General features: G+C 41.2%; 1 protein-coding gene across 1 annotated transcript in view; it reads right to left on the reverse strand.

Moving 5' to 3' along the window:
- Positions 1–20,152, reverse strand: part of LOC130080384 (uncharacterized) — a 132,056-nt gene that overhangs the window by 57,059 nt on the left and 54,845 nt on the right. The window contains exon 6 of the mRNA XM_056245737.1: positions 13,439–13,561. Coding sequence (XP_056101712.1) covers positions 13,439–13,561 — 123 coding nt within the window. The remainder of the gene's footprint in view (positions 1–13,438; positions 13,562–20,152) is intronic.

The following is a 20,152-nucleotide window of genomic DNA, read 5'->3' on the forward strand; positions in this document are numbered from 1 at the left end:
GGAGCATTGTTGTGAAGCTCAGGCTAAGGGAAGGACCAAATCTAGGTACATAGATTAGCATCCACAGAGGGGATTATGGACACCTACTCTCATTTCAAAGCCTCGCCTTTTTTGAAGTTTTGGGGGTTGTTGGCTCTAAGCTGAGAAATTGTGAGTCTAAAGGCTAAACTCTCATTTGATTCCTCTGGGATCTCCTCAGCTTAATCCCCAGATCCTGGTCTCATCTTCCGTTGTTATTCGATCGCCCTAAGATCAGTGTCCAACCTGGCTACGGACAAGCCCTTCTCATTTTCACCCCCCTTCATTAACTTCTCTTAAGAAGATTAGCAAGCCCTTGGATGTTATTGTTTGCAAATCTGATTTCCCTGGTGTCATATTCTAGGAAACAACAGCATTGCAATGGATGCAACTGACCAGTGGGCATCTCTACTCATACATACCATTCACATATCATTCATCCAAACACCCCCCCAAAGAAGAAGGTATCAAATTCCACACAGGGATCAATGAAACTCTGTGAATTGTTTTACTTTTTTACAAAGCGGTTCATTTAAATGGACAATGTTCAACACAGTTGCATGACACTTCCTAACTATTATACGGTTTGGCAATTTGGTGGTAAATTCCTATGAATTCTTCAATGTCATTTGTACGTTTTCGTACAACCTACTCGCGCCCCACTGAGGGTTAGATTCAGGGTTGCTTCATGTTTATATTTATTTTATGTATGTTTACACATTGTACAAATTTGTATTAAATTACAACTTCGCAAAATACTAAACAAAATGTTGTGAGATCAGGGTTGCGTTTCCCGAAAGCATAGATAGCCAACTATGGTTGCAAGATCCGTTGTTATCAGCGTAGTTCAAAGAGTTGGTGTTTCCCGAAACCATATAGTTCCAACGAACATTACATCTCTAAGTTTGTCAATTTAAAGCGCCGTTTTTGAAGAGTGTGCATGTGCGTGTGTACTCTAGTACATAAGAACAAGCCTTCTCATTATTAGAAAAATTAGAATCAGTCCTCAGATGCCATGTCTGGCAAAAATCTGGCATTTATTAGATCTCAAGCAGATTGATTAAAATAAGTTATTACTCCACCACCTGCTTAACATCATTAACCAACGTGTTTTAAAAACAAATTTGTGACAACACGTTTTTTGAAAACAGTTGTGACTAGCTAGTTGATTTCTTCAACGATGCATTGTTCTATGGTAGTTAGGCAGCGAATTACTGGTATGTCGTTGTATGGGAAACATACCCTAGGTCAACTATTTAAGTGAATTAATTGGAGCTGAAAATGATAAATATGTAGGCATATGTGGGTGGATATTTTAGGCATTGACTTGACCGTAAAACTGCATTCCCAATACAATTTAGTCATGTTACCCCACTACTTTGGAATACCTACTCTGTTTTGAATACTGGAATATCTACTCTGTTTTGAAAACAATTACTGTCACGCTACTGAGATTTGTAGTTTAGTTGGAAGTTTTGCCTTTTTTTTTTCAGCCTCACATTACAATTGATGATCTTCCTGAAACAACACTTGAGCATAATTACGGACAACAGATAGAAAGAGTAAAACTAAAAATGACACGAAAAGAGGGATAAACAGATGAATGGGTTTGCATGATTTCTTTCTAATGGCATGAAGAAGAAGCGAAGGGGACGGGGATGAAGGGGTATAGGTAGAGTCGAACTTACGGTGACAAAGTCCTGCAGATGTGAAAAGAAGTAGGAAATGAATGCAATGAGATTGTAGACATCACAGACGCATAAATCAAACATGGTCAAAGGATGTATCGCACAAAGTCACACATTGCAATTCAATAGAGTGGCGTTTCCTGCAAAGATTCATGAGGGACACAAGGTAACCGTTTGATTGGGAATGAGGAGGCACTAATTAATTTGAAAAGCTGTTATCTTGCTCAGTATCTGCGTCTATGAGAGGGGTTTGAACCATTTGGCTGTGATGCTTCAAACACAAAGAGCTTCATTTCCCCTAGAGACACCAATGCCAAGTTCAGCACACAAACCCTTTTCAATTCTGCCAAGCAATTCTAGCCATGCCATTAATTCCACAAAGCCAAATGTAATTGATTGATAAGGGCCTGAGATTAACCTTTCCTATGAGTTTTTGTCTCTCAATCGTGATGGCCACATAAGATGCAGTCTATCCCATCAACACTATCGCTTTTATCTGATCCTGGTTTAGAGCATTGGCCATTACTGTTGACCTGGGGGGACTGGATGAGCAAAAAGGTCCACTGAAAATGTCCATCTTTGACTGGCACATCTGAAGTCCGATCTGATGAGAATGTCCCATCTTATCTTCAAAGACAATGAAGATGCATTTGAACCAGTTCCTTGTTTGAAAAATGTATTGTTGGGTACAGAAGAAAACCTTGCGTGCTCTTTGGAAATGTCCTGTTGTTGTCTAAGTTAGCATCACTTACACAAAAGAACATTTTGCTGTTATCAGCGCTAGCATGCTCGTGGACACATGATTTAAAGTGTCCTCTCTGGTGGGAGCAGGTCCACAAACTTGCACTGAACTGAAACAGAATCCCGCTGGACCACATCCACTCTAACCAAGAGATATGGAAGATGCAACTAAAGATTGTGAAATCCGCTTGACTTTGAAAACTAGTGGAAAGAACATTAAACAATGGATTTTGGATTTGTGTTGATATCTTGAGAAAAACACAATGGTAACTATGTTTTAAAAACACAATTCTAAACAGCTTTTATGAAAAGGGACATTTGCAGAAAACAATGCCATTTGTGGTCCATGATTTGCTACTGATATAATTAACATGCTATAGAATTCCTATAGATTTAACTCTGTTTAGTGGGTAATGTGAAATGTGCCATTCATTTTATTGTCAATTGAAGTTGAAATTGAAGTTGAAATAATGTTGTGCTTTCGAGTTAGACTTAGGGTTAGTAAAGTTAGACTAAGTAGTTAGACTTTAAAAATATATATATATATTTACACAAACGGCACAGATTTTTGAGAATGGCCCATAAATATCTGTGCCCGGTTGCATAAAGCACCTTAAAATGTTGCATATAATCCCTTAAACGGTTCTCTTAGGTAATGGAAACCTTTAAGGCCGGAGACACACTGGCTGCGTGGCGTGAGCGTCTCAGCAGCGTGGCGTGTACGTTTTTATTTCGGCTCCCATGTTAACAGGTTAGAGCTTGCACACTGCCTGCGTGACACGCGCGTCTCAGGCGCGGCAGGAGCCGCGCGGAAAACGCGTGCATGCTAGAAATAGAACCGACGCCTATTTTTCACGCGACACGCAAGCGTGTTGGAAGCATTTGCAGGCAAAATAGTATAGGAAAAGATGTTTATATGTCATTTTGTACACGAATACATATTAATAAATTACATTCTGATGTTTGAAAATCTAGGTTTTGACATAAATTCAGATATAAATGTCTTTTTTTTTAATCCCATTATTTTTGCCTATATAATTTCATGTCATTTTATTTTTTAAACAGTCGAGTCCTGGTGTCCACTACAGAGGTCATAGCATATGAATAAAATATAGCCTATATATATTTTCATTCGTTTTTAATGCTCTTAACAATGTGATTACATGAAAAAAAAATAAAAAAAATTATTTGAAAAAAACTTTCTGGGCCTCAGGAGGATATAAAGTTAGGATAGGCTACAATAACATCGTAGTGTGTCTTCTGAGTGACGGTCCAACATCAGGTAGGCTAAATATAGGCTCTTTAAAGCTACACAAAATTTGTAAATGTTATTGAAATAAACAGACAGCCGCATGTTTCCCTATTTTTCGGATTTTGGAAGATGCGTGATAAAAGTTGAAATTGTTGTCGTAAAGGCAAGAGCAACAGTAATCCAAATGTAGACTGGTCTGTCGGTGCCCTCCCTCTATGTCACATATAGCGAATATGTATTCGTGTACGCCACGCAGCGCCGCGTCAGACACGCTTCTGGTGTGCAAAGACACAGAAAACGCGACGCAGCCGCCATGCAGCTGACACGCAACAGAAACGCCACGCTCACGCCACGCAGCCAGTGTGTCTCCGGCCTAAGTGTTTCACGACAGCGACCTAGGTTTTGCCATTATAAAATTTGATTGCTGCCATGGATATGTTATTTGTTAATACAGAGAGCGGTAAGTTTCACGTTTCACAAGATTTAACGCTAGGGGGAACGATATACCAACACCTCCATGCTGATGGGTTATGGCAATTATGGCTGTGACAAAACGTCAAAGATGGCAGTTTCACAGAAATGCCTAAAACACTCCCCCTTCGGGTCACATACAGGCTGTGGCAGAATTCCCTATGGCCGCTGCCCAAGCTATAAGCCTCAAAGAGGCCTCCAATACAATGAAAGCCTACCAAGGCCGCTCAAAGGCTTGGAACCAACAGCTTCCATGGAAGGGGTTCCTTTAAGGGAACATGGCCAGGTGGTCCAAAAGGAGTCCCGTCCAGTCACTTTCTGAGGGGGGCATGAAGTCAAGCCCACATGCCACCAGGGAGGCTGACCTTGTCTAATTTACTGACCTAGTCTTGCCAACAACCCGTCTGTTTCCTAAACAGAGTCTCTAACATATTTTTCCACTCTTGTGGAGGCATCCGATAAAGAGGACTGCAGATAGTGGCAGTAATCACTCACAGAACCGAATCATAGAGACGGGCACCCTGGAGAGTAAAACTCCATAGCGTAGCATAGTGCTTTCTGACACTTGCAAACGAGGGGAGTAACTCTACTCGATCCTGGGTCTACACAGTGCCTCATGCCCTGTGGAGGCTGGGCACTATAAAAGGGATCCTAATGAGGGGAGCGCCTCCAGCTCTAAGGTTCACATTGCCAACTGGCAGTGTACTCAGCAGAAGTGCTATTGGCCCTTTAAAGCAAGGGGAGTACGGTCTTACGCTACTGCACTATCGATGATGCCTTATGTAAGGCATACAGCTTCGAATGTCATGGGCGTCAGTCCGGTCAGTGCTTTGGCTCTAAGAGAGCATACTCAGCCATCCCACTTTGGGGGGAGTAACTAATCTGTCTCAACCTGAGCCTGGGTGGTGAAGGGTGATAACATACAAGCTATGGGTAGCAAAGAACTCTGAATAATGACCCTAGCAAGGGGAGTACTATCAGCATGACCCTGAGGAATGTATCAGAGTCGAGGCCTATTATCATACTGCTTCTTACTTTCTAGAGAAAGGCCTGACAACGCCCATGAGATATCTGCATGGGAGGCTTTTTGAAGATAGCCTGCTACCTATGGGGTTAGAGTCGTGTTGAGTCTCAACCCCAGGCTCTGGATGTGGGCAAGGACGACATCTCGATGCTGATCTGCCAGCTCTTGTGACTGGGCCATAATAAGCCAGTCGTCTATTTAGTTCAACAACCTGATACCCTGAAGCCTCAGCGGCGCTAGAGCTGCATCCATACATTTGGTAAATGTACGAGGGGAGAGAGCTAAGCCGAACAATAGAACCAGATATTGGAACAGTTCGCCCCCGAAAGTGAACCTCAGGAACTTCCTGTGAGATGGTAAATAGTAAATGGACTGCATTTATATAGCGCTTTCACAGACCCAATGGCCACCAAAGCGCTTTACAATTTGCCTCACATTCACCCATTCACTCACTCATTCATACACCGACGGGCGACGATGGAAAGATGGATATGTGGAAGTATGCGTCCTTCAGACCAATCGTGACAAACCAATCCTCGGATTGAATTTGGTTCACGATGATGGGAATAGTGAGCATCTTGAACTTGAATCTCCTCAGACACCAATTCAAGTGCCTGAGATCTATTGTTGGACGCAACCCCCCATCCTTTTTGGGAACTATGAAGTAGCGGCTGTAAAACCTAGACTCCCTGTCCAACGGAGTAACACGTTCTATGGCCTCCTTTACCAGCAGGGAGTTGACTTCCAAATACCCGACTCTCCTTTGTGCAACACTCTCCTTTTGTGTTTGTCTATATGCTGAGGAGTTGGTGGATGGCTGTGGCTGCCCACTGGGGGCAGACTTCTTGGATTTCGAGTGGCGAGGGAGATACTGCTTGAAGGCTGCAGACTGCTTTTTCGCCTCCTGAAACCTGTCGACGACTGTATTTATCCCGCGTCGTCGAACAGGCCAGAAGGCAAAATCGTGGCATCCCTGTCTTTCTCCTTTCTCCCGCCATGGAATGGCCATCGTGTGCAGACTAGAACCAGCCTAACCCGCAGCCATATAAGCCCTGCCCACCAAATTAGATGTATCGCGGCAGGGTTTGGTGGGCAGCACCGGGGTCTTTAGGGATGACACAGCGTCAGGGTATAAATAACTAGCTAATGGCTCTTCCACCCGAGGCATCATCCCATAACCATTTTCTCTCGCCCAAAAGATATTGCTGTAATCTAAAACGGGGAAAAAATGGTAGACCCCAGTGATGAGGTTGCTCTCTGTGCTGCAGGAGGCGCTTGTCCAACTGTCTTACTGTCTGCTGCCTTTCACGTGGCCAACTGATGTTTAAACGGGCCATGGCACGAGAAACAACCTTTACCAGCTCCTCATTTGCGGGGACATGGAGTGGCAAGTCATCTCCAAAATCCCCGTCTTCGATGCTGAGCACATCCACTTCCTCGGAAGCAGACAGCTCAAGCATCGGGTTCTCTGCTCGTGAGGAAGAAGCCACTGGGCGGGCTTCCGCACGAGGTGGGAGAACATCGGAACTGGCAGAGGATTCCTGAGAAAGTGTCTCAGCAGTCTCAGGATCCACTGTCAGATCCATTTGCGAACCCCATGATGTGCGCCGTACGAGGAACGCGAGCCTGACCATCATCATCGAAGCACTCGGATCGGCAGTGCATCACAATCCGCACAAGCAGCTTCCTCGAGAGCTGCCTGAGCGGGCTGTGCTCCCAAACAATGAACACAAAATTGGTGTGTCCCCATCCGTGATGAAACGAGGGCAGGGATGCACACATCGCTCGTATTGTTGACTCGCCATTTTTTCTCTTTTATGATATATATACGTATATATAAATGCTTGCAAACGTGGACAGACAACACCAAATATGACAACACACGACAGAGAGCGCTTGCTGAAGAACAGAAAGCTAACACAGCTTCCGTGTATGCCATCACTCACTACTTCATGATACAACATCAATCACGATTGGGTTAGTTTCATTCATGCTTCAGAGGTGCTACGCTGGGGGACGTTCCCCAAAGTGTCGTCATCAACGCAGTTCGAGTTCCTCAGGAACTGATCATGCGTGCTCTGAGCCCAAACAATAAACGCACAAGTTGTGTGTCATCAAGTATCAAATATCTATGCACACACTTCCTGAAGCGTTTTTCACAATTTTTCAGGTTGAAGCGTACAAACAAGACAGTCCCTGAAGACAAAGTAGTTGACATGTTCTCCAGGCTCCCCTTATATACTTCTGGGTCGCACTAGTAGTGATGTCATAGGCTGACGCCGGCCAATAAGATTGCCGTGATTAGATAAACGTTTCAGACACCGGTTCATGCGGAGGCGTTCCCCATAGCGTCAAATCGACGCAGTGCGAGTTCCCTTTCGAAAGGGAACCAAATATGAAAGAGAAGGACCAGACAAGACAGAAACTCAAATTGATAGTTTATTCAAAATTAAAAATTCTGTCAACATACTCACCCTCATGTCGGTCTAAACCCATAAGACTTTCATTCATATTTAGAAACAAATAAAGATATGTTTAATATTGGCTCATAATTTCTGTCAATTTATTGAAAGACATAAAAGTAATCCATATGATTCAGGCTTTTTCGGAAGCTCAAACGTGCGTGCAAGTGCAAGAACCAATGAGGTTTGTACTTGCGCGTGATGCACGCACGTTTGAGCTTCCATTAACCATATAAGATGTGCTTTATGTGTGTTTATGTGAAAAAATGGCAAATTTTTATTTTTGTTTATCATATAAAGCGTCCGAAAGAAGACTTGTATTGAACCTGCTCGCTCCGTGTAACACTTAAAGGTGCAGTGTGTGATTTTTAGCGACATCTAGCGGTTCGGTTGCGAGTTTGCACAAAGGGCTCAGCCCACTGCTCACCTCTCCCTTTCGAAGAAGCTACGGTGGCTAAAACGGGACAAACATCGTCGTCTGAGACAGCAGAGAATAGCCAGAGTAAACCAAGTTTCTGTACCACAGTCCATTATAAACCACATCATGGATAAAGTTTACAAAGCCATAGTCAGGTGAGGATAAAGGGTCTTAATACATAATACAATAATAGTAATCAGCTGAATTGTCTCACGAATGTAACCAGCACATTTATCCCCACATAGCAAAGCCATAACACAGCGAGGGAGAAGAATTAAAGCTCCAGTCCGTAACTTTTTTAAGTTAAAAATAATCCAAAATAATTATATTAAAAAAAAACTTATTCTGCCAGTGGTCAAAACTATCTGCTTGCCATAGCTAGATTCAAAACGGTTAGCTTGTAATAATGATTTTAATTCCAGTGGTACTGGTGGGTTTCCGCGGGAAATTCGAGCATGTCTTTGCGTCATGACGTCACACCCGTACACATAAAGAAGGAGTTTCGGCTCCTTCGGCTATACTGCGCGTGACGAGATGTTTAGATGTATAGGCTTTTCTCGCAGCACTTTCCATAATTAAACTTATGGCATCCAGAAAGATCCAAACAACAATCATCAGTGTCAACTGGAGATTCAGCAGTTATAAAACCCAAAAGACTTCGTACTTCGGATTTAAGGTGGCTAGAGAAAGAGAAAGAAACCGTCTCATGCGAACACAAGGATTAAACATCGGCGGGGCTTTTGAAAAGTGCGTGAACTCCGTGTTTTGAAGGGGTTCAAAACGGAAGAAGAGACGGCTTTTTTCTGCTGAACAAGTAAGACATTTCAATAGTTCAATCGTGTAACAGTACGTTTTCTTAATTCACACAGTTATGGAGTTTCCTTTGTTGTGCCTTTCTCGTTTTGCTATTATGGAGAATATGAATTCTGAACTACACAGGTAACCATAAAACACATTAAATTTAACAATAGTCACGCAATGCTGATGTGATGTTGTTAACATGAATTTGAGAACAAAGTAGGCTATAATTTGCACGGTTGCTGTAAATCGCGTTGATTAAATCTAACGAAGCTTATCATGTCGAATGCTTTTTCCCCCTTAGTTGGTCAGAACAAAAATGGATGTTACTTACTTGTTCAGAAGACATTTTCTTATGAAAATTCTTATGTTGGTCAAACTTTCAAAAAGTGAATCTGTGATTCTGTATGACAGTATCCACACAGCGCGGTGACTGACAGCAGCACTCGCCTCAAAGCACTGTGTTCATCCGCGCTGTTTCATGCCGATTTACAACCCACGTAAAGATGATAATTCCGCGAATCACTGCAGTTACAGATTTCGAACAGAGAGATGGCGACAAAGAGGAAAAGTTACGGACTGGAGCTTTAAGTTACATGAAACAATCCAACTACATATTTTAGTTGGATTACACCACTGACCAGGGAAAAGTCACTACTCACGGTGTCTATGGCTGGCTTCTAGCTTTCTGCGGCTTCTATTTCTCTGTAGCGCTGTTTGTTCGCTCTCGGCTACGGTAGAAACATGATGTCACAATATGGCGACCTTCATAGAAGGGGGTGCCCGCGGTTATGGAGATATAAATGCCTCATTCTAAGGTAATAAAAACATTACGGTTTATTAAGTAAGTTCTTTATACACCACTGAACACATAGTTATTGATGTCATATTGCATTTATGTTAATAGATACTCACATTTTTACACATTGCACCTTTAAGGTGAAGTTTTCCAAACCTTATGTTATACTTAGGAAAATTACATTTAAGGGGCTTTATGCAACACTTATAGTTTATTTAAGAGATTACTTCAGTGAAAAATAGATATTTAAGGGAAATTCTTAGGGTGTATTACGTTTCACCTAAAGAAACCCTTAAGGGTTATTTTTTGCAACACCTTTAAGCTTAAGGAAAACTATGGGTGTTCTTAAGGGAAAATTTGACTTAAGGTGCTTTATGCAACCGTGCACTGGCATTCAGTAAATTTACAGTAAAATGAGTTGTCTTGCCAAAAAAAAAATCTTTCTAAACCCCTTCATGTATTTTATTTTCAAGAAAAGGCAGTGTTTTTTTTTTTTTGTCCTTGCATGTCAATGTCAGCCCCATTATGTGGTGTATTTATAATTTTTTTAAAAATTACAGTGTATTTAAATGAGTCACCTATTTTTTTTAACCTCAAGGTTCAAACAAGGGTCAATTAGTTTAGTTTTTCATTACACACTTTCAGTATATTGGCCTTGTCAAAACAAAAAACAGTGGTTTACTAAAAATATTTGTATGGCCCTAAGGACAAGAATATTGATTGTAATGTGTCATGGTGCAATGATAATTGACCAATAAGTTGCCACCTGTTCTAGCAAAACATTACACGCAGAAGACAATATTCCTCCGCCCAGGCGAGCAACCACCAAGAAAAGGTGTTAACACCAATTCTCGCCCAGGACAACTGGAAGCTGCTAGGGACTGGAAGATGCTGGCTGACCTTGACCAACGGCTTATTTTTCCACCTGAGATTGCCACCACTAACCTACGACCAGATATTGTTTTGTGGTCTGGATCAGCACGCATTGTTCAACTGATAGAGTTAACAGTGCCATGGGAGGATGCGGTAGATGAGGCATATGAGAGGAAGAAACTGCGGTATGCTCATCTGGCCACTGAAGCAGAACAGCGAGGATGGAGAGTCCAGGTTTATCCAGTGGAAGTGGGTTGTCGAGGTTTTGTGGCACACTCTACAACCCGGTTTCTCAGAGACGTCGGATTCAGTGGCCAAGAGTTGCGTCGCACAGTAAAGAACTTATCTGAAGCAGCAGAAAGGAGCAGCAACTGGCTGTGGTTGAGACGGAAAGATTCTAGCTGGCTGTGTGCAGGCCGCTACGCTACGGTTTCGTAGAGTTCTTGAAAACTTGAAGAGTCTGTTGGTTTGTTTGTATACGTTCCTGTGGATATTGCGTGAATGACGGGTGGTTGGGCAGATATTGTGTTTTGCGGTAGGTGGTATGCCATACGGAACCGTTGTCCACTGAAACTGCATATTAACGCACCAGTGGGGCTCGACAGCCTTAGTCAACGGGTTGGCGCGTATGGTTGGGTCGCGGAGAGATTGTGATATTGTGGTTAGGTCTCAGCAGCAGGAGGGATGTAGAGGTCAGTAAGCTGGGCTGAGTTGAGTGGGGGACGGAGGGGGGTGACTCTGGGACGCCAGAGTCACTGTCGAGCCCTCTTGAGGTGTCGTGGGCTAGTCGACGAAACACTGAGGACGGAAGGTGCCCACTTGAAGACCCTAGAGATGTCCCCTACTCGGTTCAATCCAGACGGTTGTCGTGCTGGTCCTGTAGTTGCAGCCGTCGCGTGCGCTAACACGCCAAGTACACTGCTGCCGTTAACGCCGGACAGAAGGGGAGTCACACTACCTTATGGAAAGAAGCGTAAATGGATGGAGAAGCATAGTTTACTGTAAAGCTACGTCTTAGTTTTGCTTATCTTGGCGAAAGCCGAGTACAAATCAGCATGAAGTTTTAACATCTACTCTCGTGTAATGGAAATCATGTTAGCTAAGGCGGTAATTAGATATTTTTGCACTGATCTTCAATCCTGAGCATTTTAAATATAAGGTTGACAAAATGTCTTTTGAAAATAATTATATTAATAATAATATTATTATATTTAATTTTCCGTTGTGTGATTTATGCAAACTGAGTGATACTACCAGAATTTACTCAGTTATGTATGGAAATAAATGCTAAAATTATTCTAACAGAGTTGAAATAATGTAGTGCTTCAGCGTTAAAGGAGTAGTTCACTTTTGAAAAAACTTTTGCTGATCATTTACTCACCCCCATGTCATCCAAGATGCCTATGTCTTTCTTTCCTCAGTCGAAAAGAAATTACGGTTTTTGATGAAAACATTCCAGGATTTTTCTCCATATAATGGACTTAAATGGGAACCATACGGTCCAAGGTCCAAAATACAGTTAATAACAGTTTCAGATGCAGCTTAAAATGTCTTTAAACGACACCAGACGATGAATAAGGGTCTTATCATGCGAAACGATCGCTCATTTAAAAAATAAATAACAACGTTTAAGTTTTATAAGCTCACATGCTCGCCTTTCTCTGTTCTGTGTGACTCTCCTGTTCGAACTCGTTCATCAAAATGAACAAATCTTTTTTCGAGTCATTTGATTCATTTAACGACCGAAATGAACGAATTGACTCGGAAAAAGATTTGTTCATTTTGATGAACGAGTTCGAACAGGAGAGTCACACAGAACAGAGAAAGGATGGAGAAAAATCCTGGAATGTTTTCATCAAAAACCATAATTTCTTTTCGACTGAGGAAAGAAAGACATAGGCATCTTGGATGACATGGGGGTGAGTAAATTATCAGCAAAAGTTTTTTCAAAAGTGAACTACTCCTTTAAGACTGCATTTAGTAACACAATTTTTTTTCTTTTTTTTTCTTAAAAGTTCAAGAGCAACTGTTTCAAAGTAATTACCTTTTTCCCCAATATATTTTCAGATCACAAATGACACCGGTTTCTGTGAATGATCCATTAATATCTGGTAAAAGTAGAGTAAAATAAGAATCTATTAGCATTAGCAGTAGCTACGGAGGTGGTAAATGTACTTGTCAGTTGCTCTACAGCAACGCTGCAAGTATCTAGCAGCGCCAGCCGTTCCCTGTCATCCTCTCCGACGCGTAAATTCACTAAACTTCATGGAAATTTAATAAGAGCCGCTGTTTTGGGCCTCCCTCCCGTAGAGCCGCGAACCGCTGCTGCTGCCAGGCACATATGTGATGATTTACAACCAGACACAAGTCTACCACCTTCCTTCTTTTCCCCCTCCTCCGTTTTCTGTGTCCAGTCATCTCCCTTGTTTCGGAAGTGTGTGTAAGTGGCAGAATACACAGCCTTGGGGCCAAAGGCTTCTGAAGTTAAGCCAGTACAGGCTGCGCTTGCATCCAGGGGACAAACAATATCTGGAAGTCGTCAGTGTGTTTTCTTTTCTTTTCTCTTCACCTTTAAAGAAGACCCGCTCTGTTCCCCTAACACTATCAGGCAGCAAAACGCTCCTGGTCAAACAACAATCCGTTCCAGTCTGAGTCTTTTCATCCTGCCCTAAATCTTCAAAAGAGACACTCTCTGGGTCTATGCAGTAACGTAATCCTCATCCTAATTAGCTTGACCCTTACAATAGAGGAAACACACTGCAACTCTCCACAAATTACTGGTCATCAGGAAATGGTAGTACTGGCACCATACACAGAATATTAAATCATGATTTTTAGTTACATTATGGAAACATTTGCATTTTTACAAGTAAAACGCAATGGTGCAGACTCACCTTTTTGGAGAGGAGTGTGGGGTCCTGTTGCAGAAGCAGGAACAGGGTGGTAGCGTTTCCCAGCGCCGCACACCGCAGCCACTCCCTCTCGATGGGCTCCATCTGTACCCGATGAAACAGTGACTGCAAACAAGATATGCAAACAAGCCATAATGACTGAGAAAGTGACTTCACACACTGTAAAATCCAACAGTGATTCTAACTAACACTTTTTAGTTAACCTTACTTAATGTCTTAACTTAATTGAAAAAAATTAGTAATCTGTATTATTCACATACTATGTATTTTTTAGTAGTTAAGATTAATTGATTGGTTTGAATACCATTTGGTCAAGCAAAAAACAAAATAATTCTTGCTTGTAAATAACTATTTTTTTCTTTATTATATTTTCTTTGTAGATAGCTTATACCAGCCTGTTTAAAGAAAGTTCACTGGTACTTACCTCGCAGTCTACTTCTAAAAATCTGGACACCGCTCGCTCAATTCATGTCAACAATGCAGCATACTGCTATTTAAAATGTTTATAATCGCACATTAATTCACAGACAATATTGCCTGTTGCCTTGGCTTTTGGCTTGCTTAGTTGGGGACATTTAATTATTCAATAATATTTTTGATCTGCCTTACTTCAGGTGGACGATGAAGCAAGTTTATTCTAGAAACAAACTTCTTGTATTCATTTTCATGTTATCACTGTGAAGCTGCTTTGATACAATCTGTATTGTAAAAAGCGCTATATAAATAAAGATGACTTGACAATATTTGTGTCCCAAATTATGTACAATACCCTGTCCACTTATACTATGCATTATGTAGTGTATACATTTGATAAGGTTATTTTATCATCCAGCATCAGAGTCTGATAGTCAGAGTCTAAACACTTTTCTTCACCCAGACTAAATAAGTATATCATACGGGTATTTGAAGGACACTTTTTTCCCTTGTTGGAATTTTTAAGTGTTAATAATACACTTCTCAGACTCTTTGTACTATAAAATGGCATACAATTGGCACGAAATGGCAAGTTCCTAAATATTTATTTAGAAAATAGTAGCATATTGTTCATATGCAATAATAAGCAGTACACTAGTGTTCCTTTCCAAAGCATCTGACTGCCTGTCCATTCCTGTACTATACAAGTCAGTTATAATACTCCTAGTTTTGACCTTTCTTCATTTCTAATCTAAGGCCGCTTCCAGGCAGCCTCCCTCTAAACAGAACCAGACAGAGTTTCTTGTCACACTGATCAATGACCTGTGACCAAGTCTGGGGCCCTGCTGACGCCCGTGGCCAGCACAAGGGCCCCGTTGTTCAATCTGACAGAACGCGTCAGGGATCCAATACCCAGATAACAGGATCCGAGGGAAGACCGTGGATCGCAACACCACTAATCCTTCTGTTTAGCACCTGTTTATGATATGACAAATTGAAACCCCCACCGTGAAGGTCTTGACATTATTGCATTTCTGTTCAAAACATTAATTCAACATGGCAACTGAGGGGCTGCCGATTAGAGTGAGGGGCCGAGCGTGTATATTGACATATGTATCTGATAAAAGGAATATAGATCTGAACCCTAAAGAAAACAAATACTTCACAGGGTTATATTAGAAACAAACAAAGAAAGAAAGGAAAGCTAGAAGAGGAAAAGGAGGTTTTTGGCAGAGTGGCCTTGCCCCACAGTGACCTCTGACCCCGCGTTAAAGGCAGAGCGTGCAGAAAGACGGAGGAAAGCGTCTGCAGATCAAAAGGAGCTGACAGATGAAGGCGAGGGGTCTGCGTGACCTTGACTCTTAAACTTCAGCTGCGTCTCCAGACAAGAAAACACTGATGTGAGCTCCATTCATCTGTTTGCTAGCAACACCCAATGCCAGATAACATAAGCTGCTAATTAAAGACAGCTCATTAGAAAGCAACCAGATACGCCACAATCTACAGTGTGCCATCAACATGTTGTGCACTGAAGCATCGCTGGGCATCGTAGGACCATTTAACATTCTCGAAATGCTGTGACTTACTTATTTGATCATAATAATTGCTGGAAACTCAAGCCAAGAGAGAACAAAGATGGTCCCTGCAAATACGTCACAAGCACACTCAGATACACTTCCCATGATGCCTTGAGCTGAGGAAATTCCTACTGTGAGAGGGCAGACCCCAATAACAAGATCTATAAAAATAACTGTGACATCCTGTTGCTATGGTCAACAAACAGCGAGATGATTGATGAAGACAAACTGCTGCAGTGATGGACATTGCGAGATATCTCTCTAAGACTGCCTGTCTTACCTCAGCCCTCACGGACACATGGAAGCTGTGAAGTCTCGCTCTCAGACAGATCAGATGTCAGAGCTACGCTTTACCGCTCCAGGTGTTTATTTAGTTGTTTTCTTCAGCAACTTGTTCAGGATTACATGCCTCAAGTCTCAAAGAGGCCATTATTAATGGAAAACCATGTTAAAACAGCCAATAATATTCCATAAATATGTTTATCATATGCATATCCAATCTAGAAAATGAAGAGGGGAATTCACTAAGAATTTCGCCCACTGACAGCACTTGCAGTTTATTTTTTTAGACTGAAGTTAGACTAAACTATAATTCCATATTAAATATTTGTATCCTTTCAGGGAGTGAATTCATGAACAAGCCAAAGTCTCCTCTTTTGATCACTTTAAGGCCGGGTTTCACAGACAGGGCTTAGATTAAGCCAGGATTAGCACTTTGTTCAATTAGGACATTTAAGAAGCTTTTATAAACGTCCCTTGGAAAAAAACATTACTGATCTGTATCTTGAGACAAAACAATGGCAGTGATATATTTTAAGATATATCAGTGCAACTTGCTTTCAGTTAAAACATGCATTTTAGTCTGGGACTAGACTTAAGCCTTGTCTGTGAAACCGGTCACTGACGGATTGTTATATTTGTCAGTAGGGACATAGGCGTCGATTTCGGTGGGGACGGTGGGTACGCGTCCCCACCAGATTTCGTCATTAGTCATTTTGTACCCACCACTCTTGGAAACATTGAGGCACGGTCGGATGTACCTAATACAAATAAAACATCTCCAGTTAACTAGCAGAGCATTCATTTAGTTCGCTCTTAAATAAGAGATCTAGCTAAAATGTTTTGTTTTTTAACTCAAGCTGAGCGCTCGTGTCCGCTGCTATCAGTGTCGTGGATACAGTGTTCTCTGTGGCTCGCGCACAGTCTTCACTCGGACGCGCACTTCAATCTATCGCCGTTGCAGACAGACTCTGTATATATTCATTCCGGTGAAATTACAAAATGAAATGCACACAAACGTGTCCCTGGCTGCTTGATATAGACTGTAACCACTGATGAACATTATTCAGTTTTGAGAGAAAAAAAAACGATACCGAGGGCGGATTAGAACCCGTAACCTCTGACACGCTTGGCAAAAGATCTACCACCAGACCATTTAAGAACTCAAACAAAAATTTGCGGATCGATGCATTTATTTACGGGTTAAACAGGCTGCAGAATTTGTACCCAGCACTTTTGAAAATGCACTTCCGAATGCGTCTCTGTCCCCACCACATTTCAAACCAAACTGACGCCCGTGAGTAGGGAACGATCCTGAAATGCCAACCCTGTTACTATGATTTTGTATAGTAAACATTTGATAATTAAAGCAGATAATTATGTAAATATCATTTTAGACTTATCTTTCTAAGAACCTTGTAGTCCATGATTTTTGGTGTAAACTGTAACCAGACAACACTCTTACTTTCAACCCTGTTACCATTCTGAATGCATATTGTATCCTATCAAATGTTACAATTAAATAATTTAAGTTGAGATGGCACACAGTGCCATTTATTTACACTTTATTAAAATTTATTACAAAATTATTTGTCTGATAGTTTAACATTTACACTTATGTATTTGGCCGACGCTTTTATCCAAAGCGACTTACAATCACATTCAAGGTATGCATTTACATTTTGATCAGTTCTTGCTTTCCCTAAAAATCAAACCCCTGACCTTGTATTGCTAGTGCCATGCTCTATAGTTTGAGCTACAGAAAAGCTATAAACATTTGAATGCTTAAAATCGTGCAGAATTTTTCTGATAAAAAAAAAAAATGAAAATGGTAACCATTTTATACAATGACCATAAAGGCCCAATATAAGCCTGCAGAGTTCTTTTTCGTTCTTCGCTTAGGAGTAAAAAGACGTTTAAAATCCCTGACCAGTGATATACGGTTAGCGAACATCCAGACAACACCCATGAGAGCGATGTTTAAATGAATATGTAAATATGTGCTCTTTCCTCTCAATAATAAAATAAACACCCAACAAAAATCCCAGAAGGGAAAAACAGTAGTTAAGAAAGCATCTGTGCATTTGTGAATATCCTTGCACACGCTCTGCAGTTCGGCACTCCCGTCAAGTCACTTCATGTTTATTTATAGACCATTGATACAATGTATCGCTTTAAAGCAGCAGCTTTACATTATTAATCATGAAAAAAAGTGTCTCTTTCAATTAGACTAACAGCGTAATTTTCTACTGCGGCTCCAGTGTGTTCGTGTTTTTATTTGCGGACGTCTGACCTCGACGGACTGAACAGAAGAAATGGACTGGAGAAGATTTCCATGTCAAAGAATGCGAAGCCTGAGAGCCACACCTACTATTACGTCATCGCCACACACCAATGATAGGTCAATTTGACCTGGTTTTCGCTTTAACAACTGTGAATTTCCAAAGTAAAAGATTTCAATAATATCAGAAACCTTTAACTGGTAACATGCATCAGCAGATAACTTCATGTTAATCTCTTAAATAGTGTATTTTTACGACTAACGGTCATTAATGAGGTCAACAAAACCCTACATTATTCAACATGCCCATGTCTTGTGCAAATGTTCATGTATTGACATCAAGACTAGAGCAAAGGTTCAAGCCATTTAACAGTATATGCATGTTCTGCATGAAATGCAAATGTTTTAGTTCACCTATATGTGGGTTGTTTAAAAAATGCAATATTTTCTGCTAACAACAACAATAGGCTATGCTAAATCACAAGTGAGCTGGAGGTGAGTCAGGTCTACTCTTGAACATGGGAAGTACCGTGCTGGCACACCAAACCCAACGGCCTGGTGAACTCATCCCAGCGTGATCTCACTGAAGGTGCTGTTCAGACAGTGAATGCTAACGTGGAAATGGCCGAGCTGGGACGCTCACTCTGTTAGCATTGACAGAATGAGACAGCTAGGTCAGTGTCCCGCTCGCCGGGAGAGCAGATACCATATCAGCAAGTTTTGTGCCCTTTGTGTGGACACCAGGGATGGAGGAGAAACATGCTGTAGCTTATGCTACATACACTAAGTGATGTGAGTCAGCTTATTTTAGCTAAACTAGAAGGGTAGAAACTAGCTATTTTTTGCCAACAATTCCTTGTTTCTTACATATTCAAAAAAGAAGCATATTGTGGGTGTATCTACACCATTAAAAAACTTAAGACCACATAAACAAATTGGTTCTCTGTGACATATTTTGCGATGCCTTCAACAATCTGCTGCCTCAAACAGGGTGTACTTATGGGGTTTTCTTCATGTATGTAGAAGGTAAGGTTGAGGTCAGGACTTGAGCCCTGCTGAGAATTTATCACCCCAACATAAAATTAACAAGAGAAAGGAGCCATAATTGGCAGGCCAGTTGGTACCCGGCCAATAAAGTTTACAGCAAAGTTAAAATGAAAGTTTACAAGAGACAAACTCCCCTCGTTTATTCTGAAATTAATGTCTTTGGTGGTTTATGGCTCTGTTGCCTTCTAACATCTATTTTGAAAGAAATGCTCCCAGAAACAAGTTTATGGAGTAGTTTATTATGTGGTCTCAAAATTCATGGGCATAAATCGTAAATGCTCTGTATTTGATTTCTGTATTGCCTGATGATGAAAGCCTGAAGACAGAGATTTGCCCATTAACTCAAGCTCAAAGTACACTTCCTTTTGACACAAATACTTAGCGTATGTATAAAACTTAATGCATAGCCTTTCTAAGTATACTCCATTTGATAGCTTGTGTGAACACAAGCGGTCGACTTATGCAAACTAGAAAGTTTCGTCCTTGTCTGCATTTCTCTACACTGTTGTGACCAATGAAAATGTCTTTCCATCCTATAAAATAAAGTTGCATTTATCTTTGAACCCACTCAAAAAAGCGCTCACTATTGTTGTTGCATCTCTAGTAGTTTTTCGTTGTTGTTGTTCTGTTTCTTTTGTTGCTTTTTTTACCATGAAACAATGGCCCAGATGACTATGTTGCCACCTTTTGTACCAACTAATTAGTGCAAAAAATTCAAGGTATATGTGTGAGCTGAGCAAACGTTTAAAAATATCAGGCTAAGCATGTACAGTAAACGTATAATGCTGATGATGTAATTTACATCACATGTACTGTAAGCATACATTAGAGTACGAGTAAACAGCAAAGTATACTTTGGACTTCAAAGTTCCCCAAAAAATAAAAATTCAGTCCTGTTTTACTCACCTTCACGTGATTTCAAACCAACATGATCTAAAATATAGAAGTATAAAAGAAATGCAGAACATCATTGGCCTTGGTGGGTAAAGAGTATGCAGCAGCAGGTCAGGCTGGTGCATGTCTTCATACTATGTCCATCTGGCAAGCATAACAGGCTGATCTGCTTAGAGACTTGGATGAAAGTGAGGGGGTGGGCCC

This window comes from Rhinichthys klamathensis, unplaced genomic scaffold (assembly GCF_029890125.1).
Source record: "Rhinichthys klamathensis goyatoka isolate OS25496 unplaced genomic scaffold, OSU_Roscu_1.1 h1tg000033l_1, whole genome shotgun sequence".
In the NCBI taxonomy this organism is placed as follows: Eukaryota; Metazoa; Chordata; class Actinopteri; order Cypriniformes; family Leuciscidae; genus Rhinichthys; species Rhinichthys klamathensis.